The 22148-nt window shown below is 42.3% G+C and overlaps 4 protein-coding genes and 1 non-coding gene across 6 annotated transcripts; 1 reads left to right on the top strand and 4 right to left on the bottom strand.

Moving 5' to 3' along the window:
- Positions 1-57: 57 nt before the first annotated feature.
- LOC120902921 (lysosomal alpha-mannosidase-like) lies at positions 58-10104 on the bottom strand. Of its 2 annotated transcripts, XM_040312004.1 has the most exons (6): positions 9843-10104; positions 8609-8711; positions 7930-8537; positions 7722-7855; positions 6388-7665; positions 58-910 (listed from the first exon to the last, which is right to left on the bottom strand). In XM_040312004.1, the coding sequence occupies exons 1-6, from the start codon at positions 9960-9962 to the stop codon at positions 136-138; spliced, it is 3018 nt and encodes a 1005-aa protein (XP_040167938.1). In that variant the 5' UTR covers positions 9963-10104; the 3' UTR covers positions 58-135. The 2 variants fall into 2 exon arrangements, with proteins under 2 accessions (XP_040167938.1, XP_040167937.1); XM_040312003.1 differs by lacking the exons at positions 6388-7665; positions 7722-7855; positions 7930-8537; positions 8609-8711; positions 9843-10104 and adding exons at positions 2245-2378; positions 2453-3060; positions 3132-3234; positions 4366-4627 and having other exon boundaries at positions 58-2188.
- Positions 10105-11038: 934 nt separating this feature from the next.
- Positions 11039-14503, bottom strand: LOC120904319 (lysosomal alpha-mannosidase-like). Its single transcript, XM_040314232.1, has 5 exons — positions 14287-14503; positions 14081-14183; positions 13410-14017; positions 13214-13347; positions 11039-13142 (listed from the first exon to the last, which is right to left on the bottom strand). The coding sequence occupies exons 1-5, from the start codon at positions 14422-14424 to the stop codon at positions 11102-11104; spliced, it is 3024 nt and encodes a 1007-aa protein (XP_040170166.1). The 5' UTR covers positions 14425-14503; the 3' UTR covers positions 11039-11101.
- A 370-nt stretch (positions 14504-14873) lies between these two features.
- On the top strand, positions 14874-14946 carry Trnav-aac. Its single transcript has one exon. It is a non-coding gene; the product is annotated as a tRNA-Val (tRNA).
- A 2915-nt stretch (positions 14947-17861) lies between these two features.
- On the bottom strand, positions 17862-18825 carry LOC120903242. Its single transcript, XM_040312532.1, has 2 exons — positions 18728-18825; positions 17862-18663 (listed from the first exon to the last, which is right to left on the bottom strand). The coding sequence occupies exons 1-2, from the start codon at positions 18779-18781 to the stop codon at positions 17968-17970; spliced, it is 750 nt and encodes a 249-aa protein (XP_040168466.1). The 5' UTR covers positions 18782-18825; the 3' UTR covers positions 17862-17967.
- Positions 18826-20779: 1954 nt separating this feature from the next.
- Positions 20780-21766, bottom strand: LOC120902605. Its single transcript, XM_040311468.1, has 2 exons — positions 21604-21766; positions 20780-21522 (listed from the first exon to the last, which is right to left on the bottom strand). Exons 1-2 carry the CDS (start codon positions 21649-21651, stop codon positions 20845-20847), a joined length of 726 nt encoding a protein of 241 aa, XP_040167402.1. The 5' UTR covers positions 21652-21766; the 3' UTR covers positions 20780-20844.
- Between the last annotated feature and the right edge of the window lie 382 nt (positions 21767-22148).

Genomic DNA, 22148 nt, shown 5'->3' with positions numbered 1-22148 from the left:
TTTTAATCCTAATTTGTATCACAAAATTCATGCTCATAAAAAAACTTAACAATCAAATATATTTTGGAATTTTTATTAACTCTTATATCATTTTCACAAAAATCACTTCATTTACTATCCATTTACTTATCATGATTATCGTCGTTTTACAATAAATGTTCGGATCTCCATTGGCTGCAGCTCGATATCAAAGTCCGTGCTGTCCTGCGCCACCCGTTCAACCTGATCCTTCGGTGAGGCTTCATTTGCCGTCGACTCCGTGTTGAACTGCAATCGTTTCGAGTCTGCTTTCCACTGATTCGCAGCAAGCGTAGTTTCGTGAATGCTTTCAATATTCAGCGCAAACAATACGCTTCGCACGTTGATGCGCACCGCTTGAGAATAGACGGGATCTTCGTTCCTTTCAAACAAGTGTTCCAAACGCACGAGCACCGTACCATCCTTCCAAGGTTCCAGCGTAAGTAGATTCACGTTCGGTGGCAGCTGCTGGGCGATAGCCGAGTAGATGTTGCGGAAGTTCGAAAGGTAATCGTCATAGGTCAGCACATTATCAACGGCACTGACGAATGGCCAGCTTGGCAGCAGCACTTTGTTCTGCAGGAATCGTTCCTTTGCCTGCAGTGTGGGGCTGACTGCTTTTTGGGACGAGCCAAAGAAGAGCCAATGTTTGCCGCGTGCCACTATTCCTGCACCGTACTGTGTTTCATTGAGGGCTTCGCCCACACCGAATGCGTCATCGCGAAGCAGTCGGCGATGAACCATCAGTTCGAGCTGACCGTCTACCAGACTGGAGCCACCCTGTGCACGGTCGTTCAGCACTGCCATACGTGAATGATCATCTTCTACGGCAATCTTGGCAGTAATTGGATAGTAATTGCCAGCCACTGGTTCCACCAGATCCAGCTCCCATGTTTCACGATAGTTTCGCACACGGCGAAGCATTTCCCGTCCGTTCGAGTCCGTCCAGAACGTCCCTTCGCTCTTGATGTCCGACTCAAAGCGAGAGATTATTTCCTTACCCTTGCTATCGTCGATCGGGATCGGACCCACCAACCATTCTAGCTCCACATGTTCCTGTCCCGCATACACTCGAATCACCTGGCTGATCCACTCGTTGAATATCTGATGCACCTCCTGCACCAGATCACTCTTCACCACCTGAATCTCCACAACATCAGTCACGGCCTTCTCGGTTCCGTTTGGTCGGAAGATGTACGCCCCGGAAGAGCGGTTACGGAACTCCTCGTTGTTTCCATACGCTCCTTCATAATACAAGAAGTTCTGCTTCAGCGGATGAGTTTCTCCGTCAATCGTGATCTGGCTCATGAAGCCGTTCTCATCAAAGTGAACCGTCAAACGATCGTTCCCTATGCTCACATTATCCTCCTGACGCATTACTGCAGCGGACGACGAGCTCTTCGACTCTTCCTTCGACACGTGGTACGACTTGTAGCCGACGGGAGCGACCTGTTCTCCTTGGAACACAAGTTCATGGGTGGCCTCGCTCTCTCGGAACGGAAGATCTATCACCGAGCCCGGAATCGGAATCATCGTCGATCGTACTGTTTGGCCACGATCGTTCCGTACCAGATAGTTGCCTTCCTTTACCGGTAGTCGCACAAAATCATTCGAGCTGTGACCCAGTGGGTTGTACAGTAGAACCACCAGGTTATCCGAGCTCTCGGTCATTGCACAAGCGCTCACGTTCGCTTGCTTACAGTATCCCCAGTCAAACTTGAAGCTATCTCGTTCACCAGTCAGTTGGTTCAGTGCCGAGCGAGTGTTGGCACTGCAGGCCTCAAAAGCTTCGTACAGCATGCGAGCATAGTCGTCAGCGACGTGTTGCTTCTCAGTGCCAGTGATCGCATCATGATGCTGCATTACTCCCATCACCTCGCGAAGTGCAGTCAGATGAGACTCGTAGAACGATTCTTTCATTGGAGCTATAGCGGAAAGTTGTTTGCAAACCTGCAGGAAATGATTTCCTTCACGTTCGTAGCGCTTCTGGGTGGGTCGGGAGGTGAAGTAACCCGTCCAGAATGAATGATAATCAGATTCATAGGGGAAGAAGTCATCCGACTTCGTAGGCCACTCGATATCTGCACCATGTACAGCCTTTACATAGCAGGAAGGTGTCGAGTAGAACGCATTGATCTTGGATCCCTCAGATTGCCGTTCGTTCGTGTACCTAAAACATGACATAGTTAGACACTATACAATTAACTTCCTTCTCAAACGCCTTACTTGATGAGTTTGTCCATATTTTTAAAGTTCATTACGGCATTCATGTAGTTGAAATCATCACCCATGGTAAGGATCAAGTTGTTCGTACGATAGGATCCTGCCATCTTCTCTAGCCAAGCGATAAACGTATCAATCTGAAATGGAGCAAGATAAGCATGCAATTTTCCAGCACAGCCTCCAAAACACAATAGCATTCGATATATCTTACCCTTGCTTTCACATTGTAATCAGTACTCTCCTGATCATCAATCATTGGGTCGTCGTTACACAACACATCAAAACAGTAGCCCGGTGGAGCGGAGTAATGGTTGTATAGTACGCTGGTAAATAGCTCGTTCTCCTCCAAGCTGCTGCTAGTATGCCAGATCATTTCCGGCGTGCGCGTCTGCATGCGATTGTTCTTATCCTGGTAGTCGAGCCGAGCAAAGAACAGCCCATCGTACCCCATCTGGGCGAACAGGGACGCCTGCTCGCGCGAATGTCCAAACGGATCGATCTGCCAACCGATGCGTGGACGTCCACACTCACCGAACGTATCGTTCAAGAACCGCAAACCCCACGTAAACTGATCAACGACACTCTGATAATGAACAGCGGCTTCGTCGTTCATGCTCCACGCGCCACCGATAAACTCCAAGCGTCCCTCCTCCACAAGCATATGGACCTGCTGCTGCATCTCCGGTGTTTGCTCCAGGTACCATTTCTGGAAGAATGCCGACTCAACGTAAATGAAGCGACGGCTAGGATCTTTCAGCAGCTCATGCACAACCGAATCGAGAATGTACTGTACTCCCGCTTTCTGAATATTGTTGCGACCTGGAACACAAAAGAATATATAAAATCTTTTCTTTTCACCCGATGGTTTCACCAAAGCACGAGATACTAACTGCCATAGTAATACTGATCAACTGTCTTGAGCCAGCCAACATCGTCGTGACTGTGCGGCACCAGATGAACATTGATCATACCCTCCTTTGGTTCGGGACAAGCCTATCATAGAATGAAAGAAGTTTAGGGTAAATGTACCTATAGTGGTGGTAGTACCAATAGTGGTGGTATTGCACTAAAATGCGGTTCATACGGCAAATTACAAGTAATTAAGTTATTAACGTAAGTGTGAAAGGTTCTTTAGCCTTTTACAAAGGGTTTAAAAGTTAAATGGGGCCATTCCGTCACTTAGTGACCAAAAAATCCATTATTTTGTGAAATGTGTCAACATTTTTCAAAATCCTTAGGATTTCATAACGAAACTCATTTTTCTGTTAACGTTCTAAATGACCACAAAACCACGCAATTACTAGTTTTTCAACATAACTGTTATGAAATGTTATTGTTTTACTGAAATTATTTGCCTTTTGACCATATTTTTGCATTTTTAAGTGTTTTTTACCATAGTGCCATTATAGGTACACAAAACAAGCATGTTCCTATAGTGGTTATAGTTATAAAATCAATAAAAACAGGTCGTTTTAGATTTTTTCGAGGACATTTTTGACATGTCGTACTGTTTTCACTAAAATAAGCAACATAAATGAGTTTTATGTAGGTAATTTACCAAAAACAGGCCAAAATTCGCTTATATGGCTGAATGAAAAATTGACTTCAAATCAAGCACACTCTTCCGGGTGTAGGTTGACGACAGGTGTGATGCAGTACTGTAGTCAATAGTTTCATTGATCAAATTTATACATTTGTTTACGATCAAATTACGCAAGAAACCTATATTATGGCAGTAATCCTTGCTATTCATACGAAAACAGCTTCGAAACTAAGTTTCATTGATATTATACACCGTTTTTGATGCATCTTTGTTTACCACCACTATAGGAACACAATACGACGACTATAGGAACCATACCTCCATTATAGGTACAACGAAGCAGTCACAAAAATATGTATTTTTTCGTAAATTTGATGTATTTTATGATAAAAATGGTTGTGATTGCGTAGATAAAACATATTTCAATTGCTATGTGTTAAAATATTCAGAAATTGTCCTTTCTGACACTTTAAATCCATTAAAACACATCGGTACCACTACAAGTTGCACCACTATTGGTACATTTACCCTATTAGAACTTTAACCATTTTCAAGGCATTTCTCTTTATCACTTTATGTACCTCATAGCCACAGCCATGGTGCTTGCGATGACCACTCTTATGCCAGGCCGGGTTTGCACTGGCAGCAAAAATAACAGCAAACACAATCAACAAAGGTAACAGCAAACACCGGCTAGCCATCGTGCCGCTCTTTACTGACTCATGTGGTTAGAGAATGTAGAACTTGCTACTAACAAAGTAGAAAGCTGAAACCGATGGTTAGAACACAAACACTTGAGTGCTAAATTTCAACGGCGAGCACACCTCCTGAACGTTCACTTGCCGTTTGCGGTCGGCTTTGGTGAGGTTTTTAATTTATAAAGCTCAGCACAGGGGAGGTCCGAGTCGTTATCGCTCGCGCGTTATGGTTCTGGAATAACGTAAACAAAGCTGCCAACGAACACATACACCCAAGCATGGTACAGCAAGCATCAATTCATTTAGAATCCCAGTGATTGTTGCCGTTCGCAGTATCACGATTGGGGAGATAGTAATTGACAACGACACCCCACCGAGCGCTGTAAGCCACAGTACCGGACCCTGGGAGCGTATGTAGATAATGGGAAGCTGCCGAGTTTTACCCGCTGATTTTGGGGAGTTGTTGATTGATTGGCATTAGCATACAGCTGTCACCAGTGTTGGATATATTCGGACACGATCATGTTTGCATCTGCATATTGAAACCAACGAAAAGGGTACAATCATTGTGTACATTTGGATGGGAATGATTTTGCATCTTCTATTACGCCAGATAAGTTATATCATCGTTATCAGTATTTAGGAACTGGTAGGTATTTTTTATCATCTTTATTGGTGAAAATTAATAAACTGATAGATAGCACAAAATGTAATGAGCATGTTGACCTCCTTTATACCATTTTAAATAGATAAGAAGCATTTTACCAGAAGCATTTGTACCATTTTGAATAGAAAAAAAATATTTAAAAAGTTTAAAGAGAATGAAAGAGTATTGAAAAGAACATCAAAGTAATATTTTAGCAAAATTTTACAAAAAAATATAAATTTTTACATGCTAAAATAATGGAAATTTCATTGCTTTCCACTCGAAGAACATTAATACATCTTAACCAATGCGGTCTTTTTGGACCGTTCCTTATGAATAAAAATAGAAAATAATTTGAAAATAATTTAATAAATTAAAGAATCGAAAACTTACAATAAAAAGTCATAAAAATAGCATTGCAATGAAATGAAGGTGTTATATTTTTGACTTTATTTAAAACAATCCATTTTCTGAACAAATTTCCGAAACATACTTTTTATTTTTTCTTCTCTAGCTGAATAACAAAAGTTCTAATCTCCATCGGTTTCAGTTCGACAATGAATTTGTTTTCAATAACAGTTCTATTGGTATTCTTGTTTTGCTTCTGTCCATAATCTAAACGTATTGATTCTTCCTTCCATTGATTACCGGCCAAAGTAGTCTCCTGAAGACTAACTACATTCACATTTACAAACAAATCTTGAACGTTTATCTGAATCGGCAGTGAATATTGGCTATCTTCGCCCTTTTCGAACAAATGCTCAAATCTTAACAACATCGTATCATCCTTCCAAGGTTCCACGGTTAGAAGATGCACATTCGGTGGCAAAGATTCCGAAAGGAAGGTAAAATTCTGCACAAATTCAGTAAGATACTGATCAAAGGTAAAGTCGGTCGAAGGCGCCACAAACACCCACGACGGCAGATGAACCTTATTCTGCAGGAACCGTTCCTTTGCAGCTTGCGTTGGAGTGCCTGCGTTGGTAATTGGAGAACAACCGAACATAAGCCAGTGCTTGCCGCGAGCAACCAGACCGTTGTTGAACTGTGTTTCGTTTAGTGCTTCCCCCACACCGAATCGATCATCACGAAGCAATCGACGGTGGACCATCAGCTCAAGCTGACCGTCGGCCAAGCTGGAGCCACCCTGTGCACGATCGTTCAGCACGCTCAGCCGGTGTCGTTCATCTTCAATGGTAATTTTAGCTGTCACTGGGAAATAGTTTCCTGGAACCGGTTCTGATAACTCCAGTTCCCATGTATCGCGATGGTTTCGCACACGGCGAAGCATTTCCCGTCCGTTCGAGTCCGTCCAGAACGTCCCTTCGCTCTTGATGTCCGACTCAAAGCGAGAGATTATTTCCTTACCCTTGCTATCGTCGATCGGAATCGGCCCCACCAGCCATTCTAGCTCCACATGTTCCTGTCCGGCATACACTCGTATCACCTGGCTGATCCACTCGTTGAATATCTGATGCACCTCCTGCACCAGATCACTCTTCACCACCTGAATCTCCACAACATCAGTCACGGCCTTCTCGGTTCCGTTCGGACGGAAGATGTACGCCCCGGAAGAGCGGTTACGGAACTCCTCGTTGTTTCCATACGCTCCTTCATAATACAAGAAGTTCTGCTTCAGCGGATGAGTTTCTCCGTCAATCGTGATCTGGCTCATGAAGCCGTTCTCATCAAAGTGAACCGTCAAACGATCGTTCCCTATGCTCACATTATCCTCCTGACGCATTACTGCAGCGGACGACGAGCTCTTCGAGTCTTCCTTCGACACGTAGTACGACTTGTAGCCGACGGAAGCGACCTGTTCTCCTTGGAACACAAGCTCATGGGTGGCCTCGCTGTCTCGGAACGGAAGATCTATCACCGAGCCCGGAATCGGAATCAACGTTGATCGTACCGTTTGGCCACGATCGTTCCGTACCAGATAGTTGCCTTCCTTTACCGGGAGTCGCACGAATTCATTCGAGCTGTGACCCAGTGGGTTGTACAGTAGAACCACCAGGTTATCCGAGCTCTCGGTCATTGCACAAGCGCTCACGTTCGCTTGCTTACAGTATCCCCAGTCAAACTTGAAGCTATCTCGTTCACCAGTCAGTTGGTTCAGTGCCGAGCGAGTGTTGGCACTGCAGGCCTCAAAAGCTTCGTACAGCATGCGAGCATAGTCGTCAGCGACGTGTTGCTTCTCAGTGCCAGTGATCGCATCATGATGCTGCATTACTCCCATCACCTCGCGAAGTGCAGTCAGATGAGACTCGTAGAACGATTCTTTCATTGGAGCTATAGCGGAAAGTTGTTTGCAAACCTGCAGGAAATGATTTCCTTCACGTTCGTAGCGCTTCTGGGTGGGTCGGGAGGTGAAGTAACCCGTCCAGAATGAATGATAATCAGATTCATAGGGGAAGAAGTCATCCGACTTCGTAGGCCACTCGATATCTGCACCATGTACAGCCTTTACATAGCAGGAAGGTGTCGAGTAGAACGCATTGATCTTGGATCCCTCAGATTGCCGTTCGTTCGTGTACCTAAAACATGACATAGTTAGACACTATACAATTAACTTCCTTCTCAAACGCCTTACTTGATGAGTTTGTCCATATTTTTAAAGTTCATTACGGCATTCATGTAGTTGAAATCATCACCCATGGTAAGGATCAAGTTGTTCGTACGATAGGATCCTGCCATCTTCTCTAGCCAAGCGATAAACGTATCAATCTGAAATGGAGCAAGATAAGCATGCAATTTTCCAGCACAGCCTCCAAAACACAATAGCATTCGATATATCTTACCCTTGCTTTCACATTGTAATCAGTACTCTCCTGATCATCAATCATTGGGTCGTCGTTACACAACACATCAAAACAGTAGCCCGGTGGAGCGGAGTAATGGTTGTATAGTACGCTGGTAAATAGCTCGTTCTCCTCCAAGCTGCTGCTAGTATGCCAGATCATTTCCGGCGTGCGCGTCTGCATGCGATTGTTCTTATCCTGGTAGTCGAGCCGAGCAAAGAACAGCCCATCGTACCCCATCTGGGCGAACAGGGACGCCTGCTCGCGCGAATGTCCAAACGGATCGATCTGCCAACCGATGCGTGGACGTCCACACTCACCGAACGTATCGTTCAAGAACCGCAAACCCCACGTAAACTGATCAACGACACTCTGATAATGAACAGCGGCTTCGTCGTTCATGCTCCACGCGCCACCGATAAACTCCAAGCGTCCCTCCTCCACAAGCATATGGACCTGCTGCTGCATCTCCGGTGTTTGCTCCAGGTACCATTTCTGGAAGAATGCCGACTCAACGTAAATGAAGCGACGGCTAGGATCTTTCAGCAGCTCATGCACAACCGAATCGAGAATGTACTGTACTCCCGCTTTCTGAATATTGTTGCGACCTGGAACACAAAAGAATATATAAAATCTTTTCTTTTCACCCGATGGTTTCACCAAAGCACGAGATACTAACTGCCATAGTAATACTGATCAACTGTCTTGAGCCAGCCAACATCGTCGTGACTGTGCGGCACCAGATGAACATTGATCATACCCTCCTTTGGTTCGGGACAAGCCTATCATAGAATGAAAGAAGTTTAGGGTAAATGTACCTATAGTGGTGGTAGTACCAATAGTGGTGGTATTGCACTAAAATGCGGTTCATACGGCAAATTACAAGTAATTAAGTTATTAACGTAAGTGTGAAAGGTTCTTTAGCCTTTTACAAAGGGTTTAAAAGTTAAATGGGGCCATTCCGTCACTTAGTGACCAAAAAATCCATTATTTTGTGAAATGTGTCAACATTTTTCAAAATCCTTAGGATTTCATAACGAAACTCATTTTTCTGTTAACGTTCTAAATGACCACAAAACCACGCAATTACTAGTTTTTCAACATAACTGTTATGAAATGTTATTGTTTTACTGAAATTATTTGCCTTTTGACCATATTTTTGCATTTTTAAGTGTTTTTTACCATAGTGCCATTATAGGTACACAAAACAAGCATGTTCCTATAGTGGTTATAGTTATAAAATCAATAAAAACAGGTCGTTTTAGATTTTTTCGAGGACATTTTTGACATGTCGTACTGTTTTCACTAAAATAAGCAACATAAATGAGTTTTATGTAGGTAATTTACCAAAAACAGGCCAAAATTCGCTTATATGGCTGAATGAAAAATTGACTTCAAATCAAGCACACTCTTCCGGGTGTAGGTTGACGACAGGTGTGATGCAGTACTGTAGTCAATAGTTTCATTGATCAAATTTATACATTTGTTTACGATCAAATTACGCAAGAAACCTATATTATGGCAGTAATCCTTGCTATTCATACGAAAACAGCTTCGAAACTAAGTTTCATTGATATTATACACCGTTTTTGATGCATCTTTGTTTACCACCACTATAGGAACACAATACGACGACTATAGGAACCATACCTCCATTATAGGTACAACGAAGCAGTCACAAAAATATGTATTTTTTCGTAAATTTGATGTATTTTATGATAAAAATGGTTGTGATTGCGTAGATAAAACATATTTCAATTGCTATGTGTTAAAATATTCAGAAATTGTCCTTTCTGACACTTTAAATCCATTAAAACACATCGGTACCACTACAAGTTGCACCACTATTGGTACATTTACCCTATTAGAACTTTAACCATTTTCAAGGCATTTCTCTTTATCACTTTATGTACCTCATAGCCACAGCCATGGTGCTTGCGATGACCACTCTTATGCCAGGCCGGGTTTGCACTGGCAGCAAAAATAACAGCAAACACAATCAACAAAGGTAACAGCAAACACCGGCTAGCCATCGTGCCGCTCTTTACTGACTCATGTGGTTAGAGAATGTAGAACTTGCTACTAACAAAGTAGAAAGCTGAAACCGATGGTTAGAACACAAACACTTGAGTGCTAAATTTCAACGGCGAGCACACCTCCTGAACGTTCACTTGCCGTTTGCGGTCGGCTTTGGTGAGGTTTTTAATTTATAAAGCTCAGCACAGGGGAGGTCCGAGTCGTTATCGCTCGCGCGTTATGGTTCTGGAATAACGTAAACAAAGCTGCCAACGAACACATACACCCAAGCATGGTACAGCAAGCATCAATTCATTTAGAATCCCAGTGATTGTTGCCGTTCGCAGTATCACGATTGGGGAGATAGTAATTGACAACGACACCCCACCGAGCGCTGTAAGCCACAGTACCGGACCCTGGGAGCGTATGTAGATAATGGGAAGCTGCCGAGTTTTACCCGCTGATTTTGGGGAGTTGTTGATTGATTGGCATTAGCATACAGCTGTCACCAGTGTTGGATATATTCGGACACGATCATGTTTGCATCTGCATATTGAAACCAACGAAAAGGGTACAATCATTGTGTACATTTGGATGGGAATGATTTTGCATCTTCTATTACGCCAGATAAGTTATATCATCGTTATCAGTATTTAGGAACTGGTAGGTATTTTTTATCATCTTTATTGGTGAAAATTAATAAACTGATAGATAGCACAAAATGTAATGAGCATGTTGACCTCCTTTATACCATTTTAAATAGATAAGAAGCATTTTACCAGAAGCATTTGTACCATTTTGAATAGAAAAAAAATATTTAAAAAGTTTAAAGAGAATGAAAGAGTATTGAAAAGAACATCAAAGTAATATTTTAGCAAAATTTTACAAAAAAATATAAATTTTTACATGCTAAAATAATGGAAATTTCATTGCTTTCCACTCGAAGAACATTAATACATCTTAACCAATGCGGTCTTTTTGGACCGTTCCTTATGAATAAAAATAGAAAATAATTTGAAAATAATTTAATAAATTAAAGAATCGAAAACTTACAATAAAAAGTCATAAAAATAGCATTGCAATGAAATGAAGGTGTTATATTTTTGACTTTATTTAAAACAATCCATTTTCTGAACAAATTTCCGAAACATACTTTTTATTTTTTCTTCTCTAGCTGAATAACAAAAGTTCTAATCTCCATCGGTTTCAGTTCGACAATGAATTTGTTTTCAATAACAGTTCTATTGGTATTCTTGTTTTGCTTCTGTCCATAATCTAAACGTATTGATTCTTCCTTCCATTGATTACCGGCCAAAGTAGTCTCCTGAAGACTAACTACATTCACATTTACAAACAAATCTTGAACGTTTATCTGAATCGGCAGTGAATATTGGCTATCTTCGCCCTTTTCGAACAAATGCTCAAATCTTAACAACATCGTATCATCCTTCCAAGGTTCCACGGTTAGAAGATGCACATTCGGTGGCAAAGATTCCGAAAGGAAGGTAAAATTCTGCACAAATTCAGTAAGATACTGATCAAAGGTAAAGTCGGTCGAAGGCGCCACAAACACCCACGACGGCAGATGAACCTTATTCTGCAGGAACCGTTCCTTTGCAGCTTGCGTTGGAGTGCCTGCGTTGGTAATTGGAGAACAACCGAACATAAGCCAGTGCTTGCCGCGAGCAACCAGACCGTTGTTGAACTGTGTTTCGTTTAGTGCTTCCCCCACACCGAATCGATCATCACGAAGCAATCGACGGTGGACCATCAGCTCAAGCTGACCGTCGGCCAAGCTGGAGCCACCCTGTGCACGATCGTTCAGCACGCTCAGCCGGTGTCGTTCATCTTCAATGGTAATTTTAGCTGTCACTGGGAAATAGTTTCCTGGAACCGGTTCTGATAACTCCAGTTCCCATGTATCGCGATGGTTTCGCACACGGCGAAGCATTTCCCGTCCGTTCGAGTCCGTCCAGAACGTCCCTTCGCTCTTGATGTCCGACTCAAAGCGAGAGATTATTTCCTTACCCTTGCTATCGTCGATCGGAATCGGCCCCACCAGCCATTCTAGCTCCACATGTTCCTGTCCGGCATACACTCGTATCACCTGGCTGATCCACTCGTTGAATATCTGATGCACCTCCTGCACCAGATCACTCTTCACCACCTGAATCTCCACAACATCAGTCACGGCCTTCTCGGTTCCGTTCGGACGGAAGATGTACGCCCCGGAAGAGCGGTTACGGAACTCCTCGTTGTTTCCATACGCTCCTTCATAATACAAGAAGTTCTGCTTCAGCGGATGAGTTTCTCCGTCAATCGTGATCTGGCTCATGAAGCCGTTCTCATCAAAGTGAACCGTCAAACGATCGTTCCCTATGCTCACATTATCCTCCTGACGCATTACTGCAGCGGACGACGAGCTCTTCGAGTCTTCCTTCGACACGTAGTACGACTTGTAGCCGACGGAAGCGACCTGTTCTCCTTGGAACACAAGCTCATGGGTGGCCTCGCTGTCTCGGAACGGAAGATCTATCACCGAGCCCGGAATCGGAATCAACGTTGATCGTACCGTTTGGCCACGATCGTTCCGTACCAGATAGTTGCCTTCCTTTACCGGGAGTCGCACGAATTCATTCGAGCTGTGACCCAGTGGGTTGTACAGTAGAACCACCAGGTTATCCGAGCTCTCGGTCATTGCACAAGCGCTCACGTTCGCTTGCTTACAGTATCCCCAGTCAAACTTGAAGCTATCTCGTTCACCAGTCAGCTGGTTCAGTGCCGAGCGAGTGTTGGCACTGCAGGCCTCAAAAGCTTCGTACAGCATGCGAGCATAGTCGTCAGCGACGTGTTGCTTCTCAGTGCCAGTGATCGCATCATGATGCTGCATCACTCCCATCACCTCGCGAAGTGCAGTCAGATGGGACTCGTAGAACGATTCCTTCATCGGTGCGATGGCGGACAATTGTTTGCAAACCTGCAGGAAATGGTTTCCTTCACGTTCGTAACGCTTCTGGGTGGGTCGAGAAGTGAAGTAACCCGTCCAAAAGGCGGTAGGATCCGATGCATAGGGGAAGAAGTCATCCGACTTGGTGGGCCAATTCACATTTGCTTCATTAACCGCTTTCAGATAGCAGGAAGGTGTGGAGTAGAACACATTCACCATGGATCCTTCCGATTGACGTTGATTTGTGTATCTGTTAGCGAATATATAGTAAGATAGAATGTAATTTAACGTTCTAAAAAGTTATGCCTTGTGTGTCTATACCTTATGAGTTTGTCCAAATTTTTGAACCACATATTTGCATCCTGATAATGGAAGTCTTCACCCATTGTAAGAATGATGTTGTTCGTTAAGAATGTTTTGGACATGTTGTGCACTGTGTCCAGGAACAGATCCACCTAATTCAAACAAACAAAAAATCGTATATCCTAAACCCTCGGCTAACCATTGTGAGTCTTACCTTCTCTTTGACATTGTTATCCGCGGAATACGGCCCATCAATGATCGGATCATCGTTACAAAGCACATCAAAACAAAAGCCAGGCGGCGGTGCATAGATGTAGTAAAGACCGCTGGTAAACAGTTCACTCTGCTCCAGACTGTCGCTCGTCTTCCACATCATCTCCATCGTTCTCTTTGCAATCCGATTGCTCTTATCCTGAAAGTCCAACCGTCCCTGGAATAACCCATCGTAGCCCATCTGCACAAACAGTGATCCTTGCTCCCGCGAGTGCCCAAACGGATCAATCTGCCAGCCCGCCCTCGGCTGTCCACACTCACCGAACGTATCGTTCAAGAACCTCAAACCCCACGTAAACTGATCGATGACACTCTGATAGTGAACGGCAGCCTCATCATTCATGCTCCACGCGCCACCGATGAACTCTAGCCTTCCTTCCGAAACCAGATCCTTCACCGTTTGGCGCATCTCTTCACTCTGCTCGGTGTACCATTTATGCATGAACGCAGACTCCACAAAAATGAACCTTCGCGTGGCATCCTTCAACAACTCCTGGATGACCGAGTCAAGAATGTACTGAACGCCCGCCTTTTGGATGGTGCTTCTACCTGAAGAGTACGTAACGCAGTTGGAGTCTTGTACTGTATCATTCGGCTACCATTCCCACTCACTTCCATAGTAGTATTGATCCACCGTTTTAAGCCATCCAACATCATCGTGCGTATGAGCGACCAGATGCACATTCAGCATGCCTTCCTTCACTGCCGGACAACCCTATGGCAAAAATAAAACGCGAAGCGGAGGTGGCAAACCAAACCCCAACCGACAGTAAATCCATCGATCACACTTTCGCCGGTTCGGTTCGCTTGATTCTCACCTCATAGCCGCACTGGCGGTTCACAGCGTCCGGAGAGATGAGGAATGGCTTAGAACCGGTTGGCGTTGTCCGGATGCCGACCAGAAAGCATTGCAGCACCAGCAATACTAGCGGGAAAATCTTGTCCCCGTTTACCATCGCGAAATGGTTAATGACAGCCCACCCAGCCAAACTTGTTGTAGCTCCTCTTGCGGCGACTCACAATCGACTGACAAATGGTTGCGGGTATGATGATGGTTTGATTTCAACGAGCCGCTCGCTTCACGGTGGGCAGAGATTTATGTAGTGCCCGTATTATGCTTCTTATCACGGGTAGTGACCGGGAGTGTGGAGAAAGGGCGATAGAAAGAATAATCGCAAACCAGACGGTGCGCGGTGTGTATTTCTATCAGTGCCGAATGATAGGAGTAGGGAGAAGGGAAGCTAAAAATAAGGGGAAAATGTTGAGGTGAGACAAATCAAATAGCAACGTCACATACTGCTGATAAGAAGTTTGAAGTTGTTTACAAGCATACAATATTAAAATCAATTGTTTCCTGTGAAACATTGGCACTCCCGGTTTGAAATTAACGTGTCCTCTAACACATGTTTCCGTGGTGTAGTGGTTATCACATCCGCCTAACACGCGGAAGGCCCCCGGTTCGATCCCGGGCGGAAACAGTTGAAACTTTTTTTCATTTATTATATTTCTATATATGCAGGTATTTGTATGTAAAAAGACTAAAAAAAGAATTTTTTAGGACTAGCCTGTTGAATGTATACTACATATAATACAAACCAAGTGTTTACAGCACTAATATCGTTACTAACATTAGAAATGTCTGGATTAATCGTATGGAATCTCGGAACAAATTTCACTCTATCGTTCCCTATTTTTTGACACAATTCCTCCATTCTTGTTCGTACTCACCTTACCGCCTGTACAAACATAGCGCCCCACAATTGGAACGCACTCAAAAAAGGGCTCTCCCATTGGGGAAAGTACACATAAAGCTGCACCCGGACGGCAATGCACACGGTCTGCTAGCTGACCGAACGGGTGGAAGGAGCCGAAGAAAGAGCATAAAACGTGACGCGGGCAATTATTGGCGTCTTGCGGAGAAATAATGCTGCGTCCGCCTTTGCGCCCTCTCTCCACGGACACCGCGTGACATTCGATTGTCGGAAACGGTTGGCCCAGCCAGATCTCGTCACGACGCCGGCAAAGGTGAAGGTGACGTTGTTGATGCCGGTGTGGCCGGTGCTCTAAGTTTGATGAAAGTGAAAATGCTGTCTGCGTGCTGTGGTCATTTCTCTATTCTGCGCTCCTTTCGATCTACTTACGGCGCCGCTCCAAGCGTCAGTCTGTCAGTCAGTTGGTCGGTAGGTCGTGCTTGTGGCCCATTCACTTACATGTAGCTCTTGAGTTGGCTTTGCTAAGCGATTGAATTTCTTCGTGAACATAATGAGCATTGGTTTGCAGCTTCGTTTGATAGTGATAGCCTTTATTGACATTTGCTCGTTGATGTGTAAACATTTATTTGATTGTATTTTACCCTATCTTTTTTTTTTACTTTCTAACACCATGAAAATCACTTTACATTTATTTATAAAAAAATAAACTTTTGTCCGCATTATATTTGCATATTTTTATTTGGATAAAAAAACGATTTTTTTGCGAAGTATAAGGCCAACACGTATTAGTAAATTCCTACTCAGTATTTAGTAAATATTTAAATTTTTTTGTATCTCTTGTAACGGACGTTTAAACAGTGTGGATAGCATTGAAAGTTGATTTTTGTACAGTATTTTGATTATTAGCACTGTATCCAATTTCTTCGTTTTGTAAGTATCATTAATTTGCATGGTCTTATTTTATGTTGCGACTGTTTTACAATAGCCACAAAACGCGTTGCAGTTAAATATGTTCTTTAAATGTAACAGATGCATTTAATTTCATTTAATTTAATTGACTATTTGTCTAAGAAATTTGTAATGCTTTTGAAATTTCTTAGGTCTCTTTTGCAATTCAATGTTTGCTTCCCGTTTTTTTTTATTTATCCGTCTCACGATTTTTTGCAGTATCTTAACTTTTATTGAATTATTTGTTTCAAATGAAAGGTAGAAAAAAAAGTTGAGAAAAAAACAATCAATCGTAAGACAAGGCTTTGGATTTTGTCATAAACCACAGTTTGGTTTGTGGAAACCAACATTATAACGTGATACAAATCCTAAAAATATAGATTTAAAAAAATCGATAAAAATATTTATGCAAACCCTATCTTCTGTTGCGTGCAAGAAAAGTCGTGAAATATTTCCTGTGTGCAATAAAATTGCATGCAACAGAAACGGAAATGAATTTAAATTCAAACTTTACAAATGAACACACTCCACATCATCATTTTTAATATATTCGAACAATAACTAGAGGGAGAATCATGTAATCAGTATCACTCGAAATATGACGGATATGATATGATTCCTAGACAGACGAGCATGTATTTGGAGCGAAAAAAGCTAATAATGTTGTCAATCTAGTTAGAAATAAATCTCATCGTGCGTGTTAGATGTGTCTAGGATCCTACGGCTAAATTAGGCCGTAAGCCGTTTATTGAAGTGATTTTGTGTGCTTCTATGCTAACAAATGTGGAAGTAATTGTACTTGTCTGTGCACAATATGCCTAGTGTTATTTCGATTTGTGGAATGTTTCAAATTCATTATCATTCTCCTTTCTTGAGTTGTCCGTCCATGTGTTGCTTATCATCCTTTTTTTAAAGGTGATTGTTACAGATTTTCTTCTTCGATTAAAATCACGTATTATTACCACTTTACATTAAATTAACATTCAACATATTATCACAGACCATGTGTATTTTTGGGAATTGTCCCTTTTATTTCGTTGCACTTATTCTGTATGACACAGCATAACTGATTCTGTGCTGTTCTCACGTAGGTGTTATTAGCACATTCACGAATGTTGTTTGATGGAGTATGAATTAAAAAAGAATGGATTAGTCTGTTTTCTATTTTTTTTTAACCCTAACTTCTCCAAGATACAAGCATAAGGTATCTAGGAATATGTTAATGTGATACAAATTAACAAAAAATACAAGTTACATTGTCGACGCAGTTCCAACAGCTGCACTAAAATGACTCCTTTGTCTCCATCTTTCTCTGACTAGTTCCAAATAAGGATATACCTACACAATTGGTGAACTAATTATGTTTTTATTGCAGAATTGTTGTTTAAACTTAACACTAACGCAACCTGTTGAACCTAGGCACTTGTAATTGAATCTAATACGGCTCGGGAGTGGTATACAAGACAATGTGCGTTTTTACGTTGATATCTCAGAGTTTTTTCAAAAGCGATGTCTACCAAATAAATATTCCATGTATTCCATAGATGCAAAAGTTAATTATTTATTAGTAGATAAAATTTTAAGACAAAATTGCTCAAACAATAGCTCTGTGGAAATCAGTTTTATCTTTGGCACAGCTGTGAACATATTTCTTTATTTCGTTGAATGAAGCTACAACAAACCTTTTTGCATAAATAAGAACATGTTACTTTATTTCACAGATATACCACATGTATGTATTCAAGATGATTAAATTGTATGTCGAGTATTAGTATATTATCCCGAATGCCCACACGACAGAAAAAGACTGTTAAATTGCACTAACACCACCACTGCAACTTAAGTTTCAACATTCACAATTGAACCTAGGCAAGTGCTGGTTAGCTGATTCTTCGAAACATCGTATGCCATCTTCAGAACCGATTCGTTCACATTCAGACACCTTTGATAGCCGTTTCGCAAATCCCATAACTTCGAGGAGAACTGTTCCACTACTTTGAATACTCCCGACATGTAATCACTAGCGAATGCATCAATTTCTGCTGCCTTCTTCTGCAGCTTCGCAGCGATCGCGTCCGGACCGGCGATCACATTTTCACCCTGAAACACGTCCAACAAACTTTGGTAGAATATTTCCGATTCGTCTACGTTAAGCTGCTTCTGTGCTTGATGTAGCTCGCTCTCTACGCCACGTTCAACGTCGTTGATGCAGTTGGAAAATCCAACGCCCGCCACGTTTATGTTACTATCGACGATCGATTTCAGGAAGTCCAGACAGCTGCTATCCACCGCCTGGGTCTGATGGTTGAGCTGATAAAGCAGCTCATCTTCGAGGGCGATCGAATTGGCGAGAGATCCTTCCTTTGCGCTGATCACTTGTTTGTAGAACTCGTCCGTCTTTTGCACCAAGCTGTACTTGGCGGAGTACACGAAGTTAATTATGCGATACTTAATTTCGGTATGCTTCGGCTCGAGCTCCTTTAGGCGCTGGACCACACCCATCGATGCCAAACGGCCGGCGTCAACTGTGAGAATCTGCAAAATAGGTGAATCGGGATATTAATTTGTGAGATATTGTTTCCCTTGCAACAACACGTACATTACTGAAACAGTAACAGAAGGCTGAGAGTAAAATGAATTTTGACCACTTCATTGTGCTTCCTGGAACAACCCAATAGAAATTCACACACTTTGCACACACTTTGTATGTAAGATTGATCTTCGTTAAACCAACGTGTATTGATTTTATACCTTACCCCAAATCCGGGTGATGATAAATCGTACAAAAGGCAATAAAGCTTATCGCACATTTTACAGCAATCAGGATAGGTGATAACGTTATGATCATGTTGATTACGCATGTGATGTGAGGTTTAGCCGAAATCTTTTTCTCTGTGGAATAAAATTGAAAGCACGCGTGCGACGACGCCAATACATATTATTGATATGGTTGCGGCGGAAGCAACGAACCGGAACTCACTAAATTAAGCCAATGGCTCAGTGATAGCGGTGTGCTTTTGCTAAATTAAGGATTTTTTTTTTTGAATGCATATAGTGTATAGTGATTATTGATTTAAGTCATTAGACACGAAAGTATGGGACCAGTATGAGATGGCCATTCTTTACGAAATTTTATTGATACTCTTTACGAAAGAATGGCCATCTCAGATCCCATACTTTCGTGTCTAGATTCGTTTCTATCTTATCAAAACAATTAAATAACATTGTTAAGCTAGTTTCAGCATGAACGTGTCTAATGTACTAACGATCATGCTTAAACTAGGGCTCACGGCCTTCGATACCCATCTAATAAATATCACATACTAACCCCAACGGCATGTAAAAATGCAAATAAGGGTATTAAACACGTTTGAGACGTCATATTTTTAATTTATTATTTCTTGTAAACTATATATGTATGAATATCGTTCTAATATAAATTAATGGCAAATTCAGCTGCAGTTGTATAAATGGACAAAAACTAAGTAAAAAAGGGCCACTTCTCGTCACTATGACTATTGGATTAAACGACTCGCAGTAGTTCAGGGTGTCATCATGTCTAGACATCAACATGATATGCATTCTCCACATCCTCCATAAACCATATCCCAAAACGAACATCAAATAAAATCCCACAAGTTGATTGCATTACATTGCTAGTCATCGGGTTTATAGCAGCTCACTCATCACACACGGATATCCTGCTCCTCAGTCATATCATATCAAATTCCTCATTCGCGAGATTAATTACGGCTGTTTGTCAGTCCACCCCCATCCTATTGCCAAACAGATAATCCTTCGTTCGAAGCTAGCACATACACTGATTGTGATAAGTCGTACTCGTTGGGGGTAGCCGTTGTGAGTCTGGTGGGAAATATCACCAAATTGATAAAAGTAGATTGGGAGATAAAGCTATTTAAAATCGACCTGCCATAACGGATTAACCGTATTGGCCTATCACGACAATCACCAATTATTCAAGATAAGAAAGCGGTTTGATAGCAGGCTGTGGGTGAGCAAGTAACAATGTAGCGATCACCAGTGCGCGACATGATGAATTGTAAAAAAAGTGTTGCTACGGAACACTGAAGAACCTAAAGAACTTCTCTCTGTGCATGCATTCAGTAGGGCGAGTGTACGAAATGTGCCTATAACATCAATTACGGCTATAATGAACGATATTTTCGCTCTAAAGTACCCCACGAATGGATTTTTTTAATCAAAGAAGAATATTTTGAAAATTTTGAGCTTCAAATATCAAGTTTCCACAGGTTTTGGGCTACATCCACGATTGGTACAGCTAGCTATAGCCATAGTGTTCGTATCTTAAGGTGCAAATTAATATTAAAATTTTATATGATTTCGAAACACTGAATCAATAAAAAAACACTTATGAGTTCTATAGATTTAAGGCTTCAAAAAACATAAAGCTTTTGACATTTTACTTCATTTTTAACAAATATCGCTCACATTATTTTTTGGTGTAGTTTTTTTGGGAACGCAAACACTTATAACATAAATAAGGACATGCATAGAATAGTAAAAAAGGTTGGGATTACAGGAAGTTATAAAGATATCGATATACCAGGTTCTTAAGATTATCAAAACATTCAAAGTCCTGTTAGACTAAAACAAGAATAAGGCCAGACTGTTTTCTGCTGCATTTATCATTGATCCTTTTATTTGTGTTCTAAACCACACGCAGACCTTTGCTTCTTACACAATTGCGCCCAAGCAAGTTTGCACCAGCTGGTTCTTGGTGCTTTCGAACGAACCCTTCAGCACCGACTCGTTACCGAGCAGACAGGTTTTGTACTCGTTCTGCATATCGCCCAGCCGGGACGAGTACGCATTAACGGCCGCATTAATGTCCGCCACAAAGCTTAGCGAGATGCCATCAATCTCCGATCGCTTCTCGGTCAGCTTGGCAATGATCTTCGCCGGATTGGAAATGATGTTCTCACCCTTGAACACATCCAGCAGACTGATGTCGAACAGTTCCGATTCGTCAACCTGCAGCAGCTGATAGACGCGGGCCAGCTCAGCTTTCACTCCCGCCTCCACGTTATTCACACAGTTCGTATAGCCAAAGCCGGCCACGTTCATGTTCATGTCCACGATACTGCGGAGCATCTGCAGGCAGGACGCATCGACGGACGACGCCTGTCCATTGAACTGGTAAGTCATGTCATCCTCCAGCTGGATCGAACGGGTCAGCGACGTTTCCTTATCGGCAATGACGCCCTTGTAGAATGAATCCGTAGCGGTGGCAGTGGCCAACTTGGCTCCGGCCACCTCGGAGATCACCTTATCTTGCAGCTGCTTGTACACCGGCTCCAGCTCCTTCAGCTTCTGCACCACTTCCGTTGAGACGGGACGGGCCGCTTCGGTGAGCTATGGAAAGGGAGTTTACTATTAGTCATTTTGGCCTTTGAACTATCTGAACTATCTAAATCTGTTAAACCTGAAACCTACCGTCACCACACCCAAGCACAGCACAACCAGCACGATCAAAAGCTTCATTCTTTCCGAACGATTTGAATTTGTTTAAGTTTTTCCAATGGAAAATCGCTACTAGTCTAGCTATGCGATGCTTTGGGAGTCGCTTCTCCGTCTGATACAAACGCCTTCCGATGAATGACATTTTATACCGTTTCAAATCGAGCGAACGGACTGCTGAGGAGATGATAATCCCTTATCTTCGGGACCGCGCAGTTATAAAATATATTGGTACAACTTTACCAACCTGTATCCGGTAAGTAAAAGAGCAACTTATGGCCCATCACTTTACAACACTTATTATCTAGCAGTAAGACTGATATGACAGTTTCCACCATTAGGCGAAAACGGAACTGGGCGCTAATAATAAGCGAACAGAAGGATTTGAAAATATACTCATGAATCATGATCCTGTTTCTTTATGATTTTTTAATGATCGCCATGCAAGATGAATACAGTTTAAAGGAAAAAATTCGATGCTTATGCCTTACGGCAGTAGTATATGACCTATTTCATGCTAT

The sequence above is a fragment of the Anopheles arabiensis genome, chromosome 3 (genome assembly GCF_016920715.1).
Source record: "Anopheles arabiensis isolate DONGOLA chromosome 3, AaraD3, whole genome shotgun sequence".
In the NCBI taxonomy this organism is placed as follows: domain Eukaryota; kingdom Metazoa; phylum Arthropoda; class Insecta; order Diptera; family Culicidae; genus Anopheles; species Anopheles arabiensis.
This window is presented reverse-complemented; position numbering and strand designations above follow the sequence as displayed.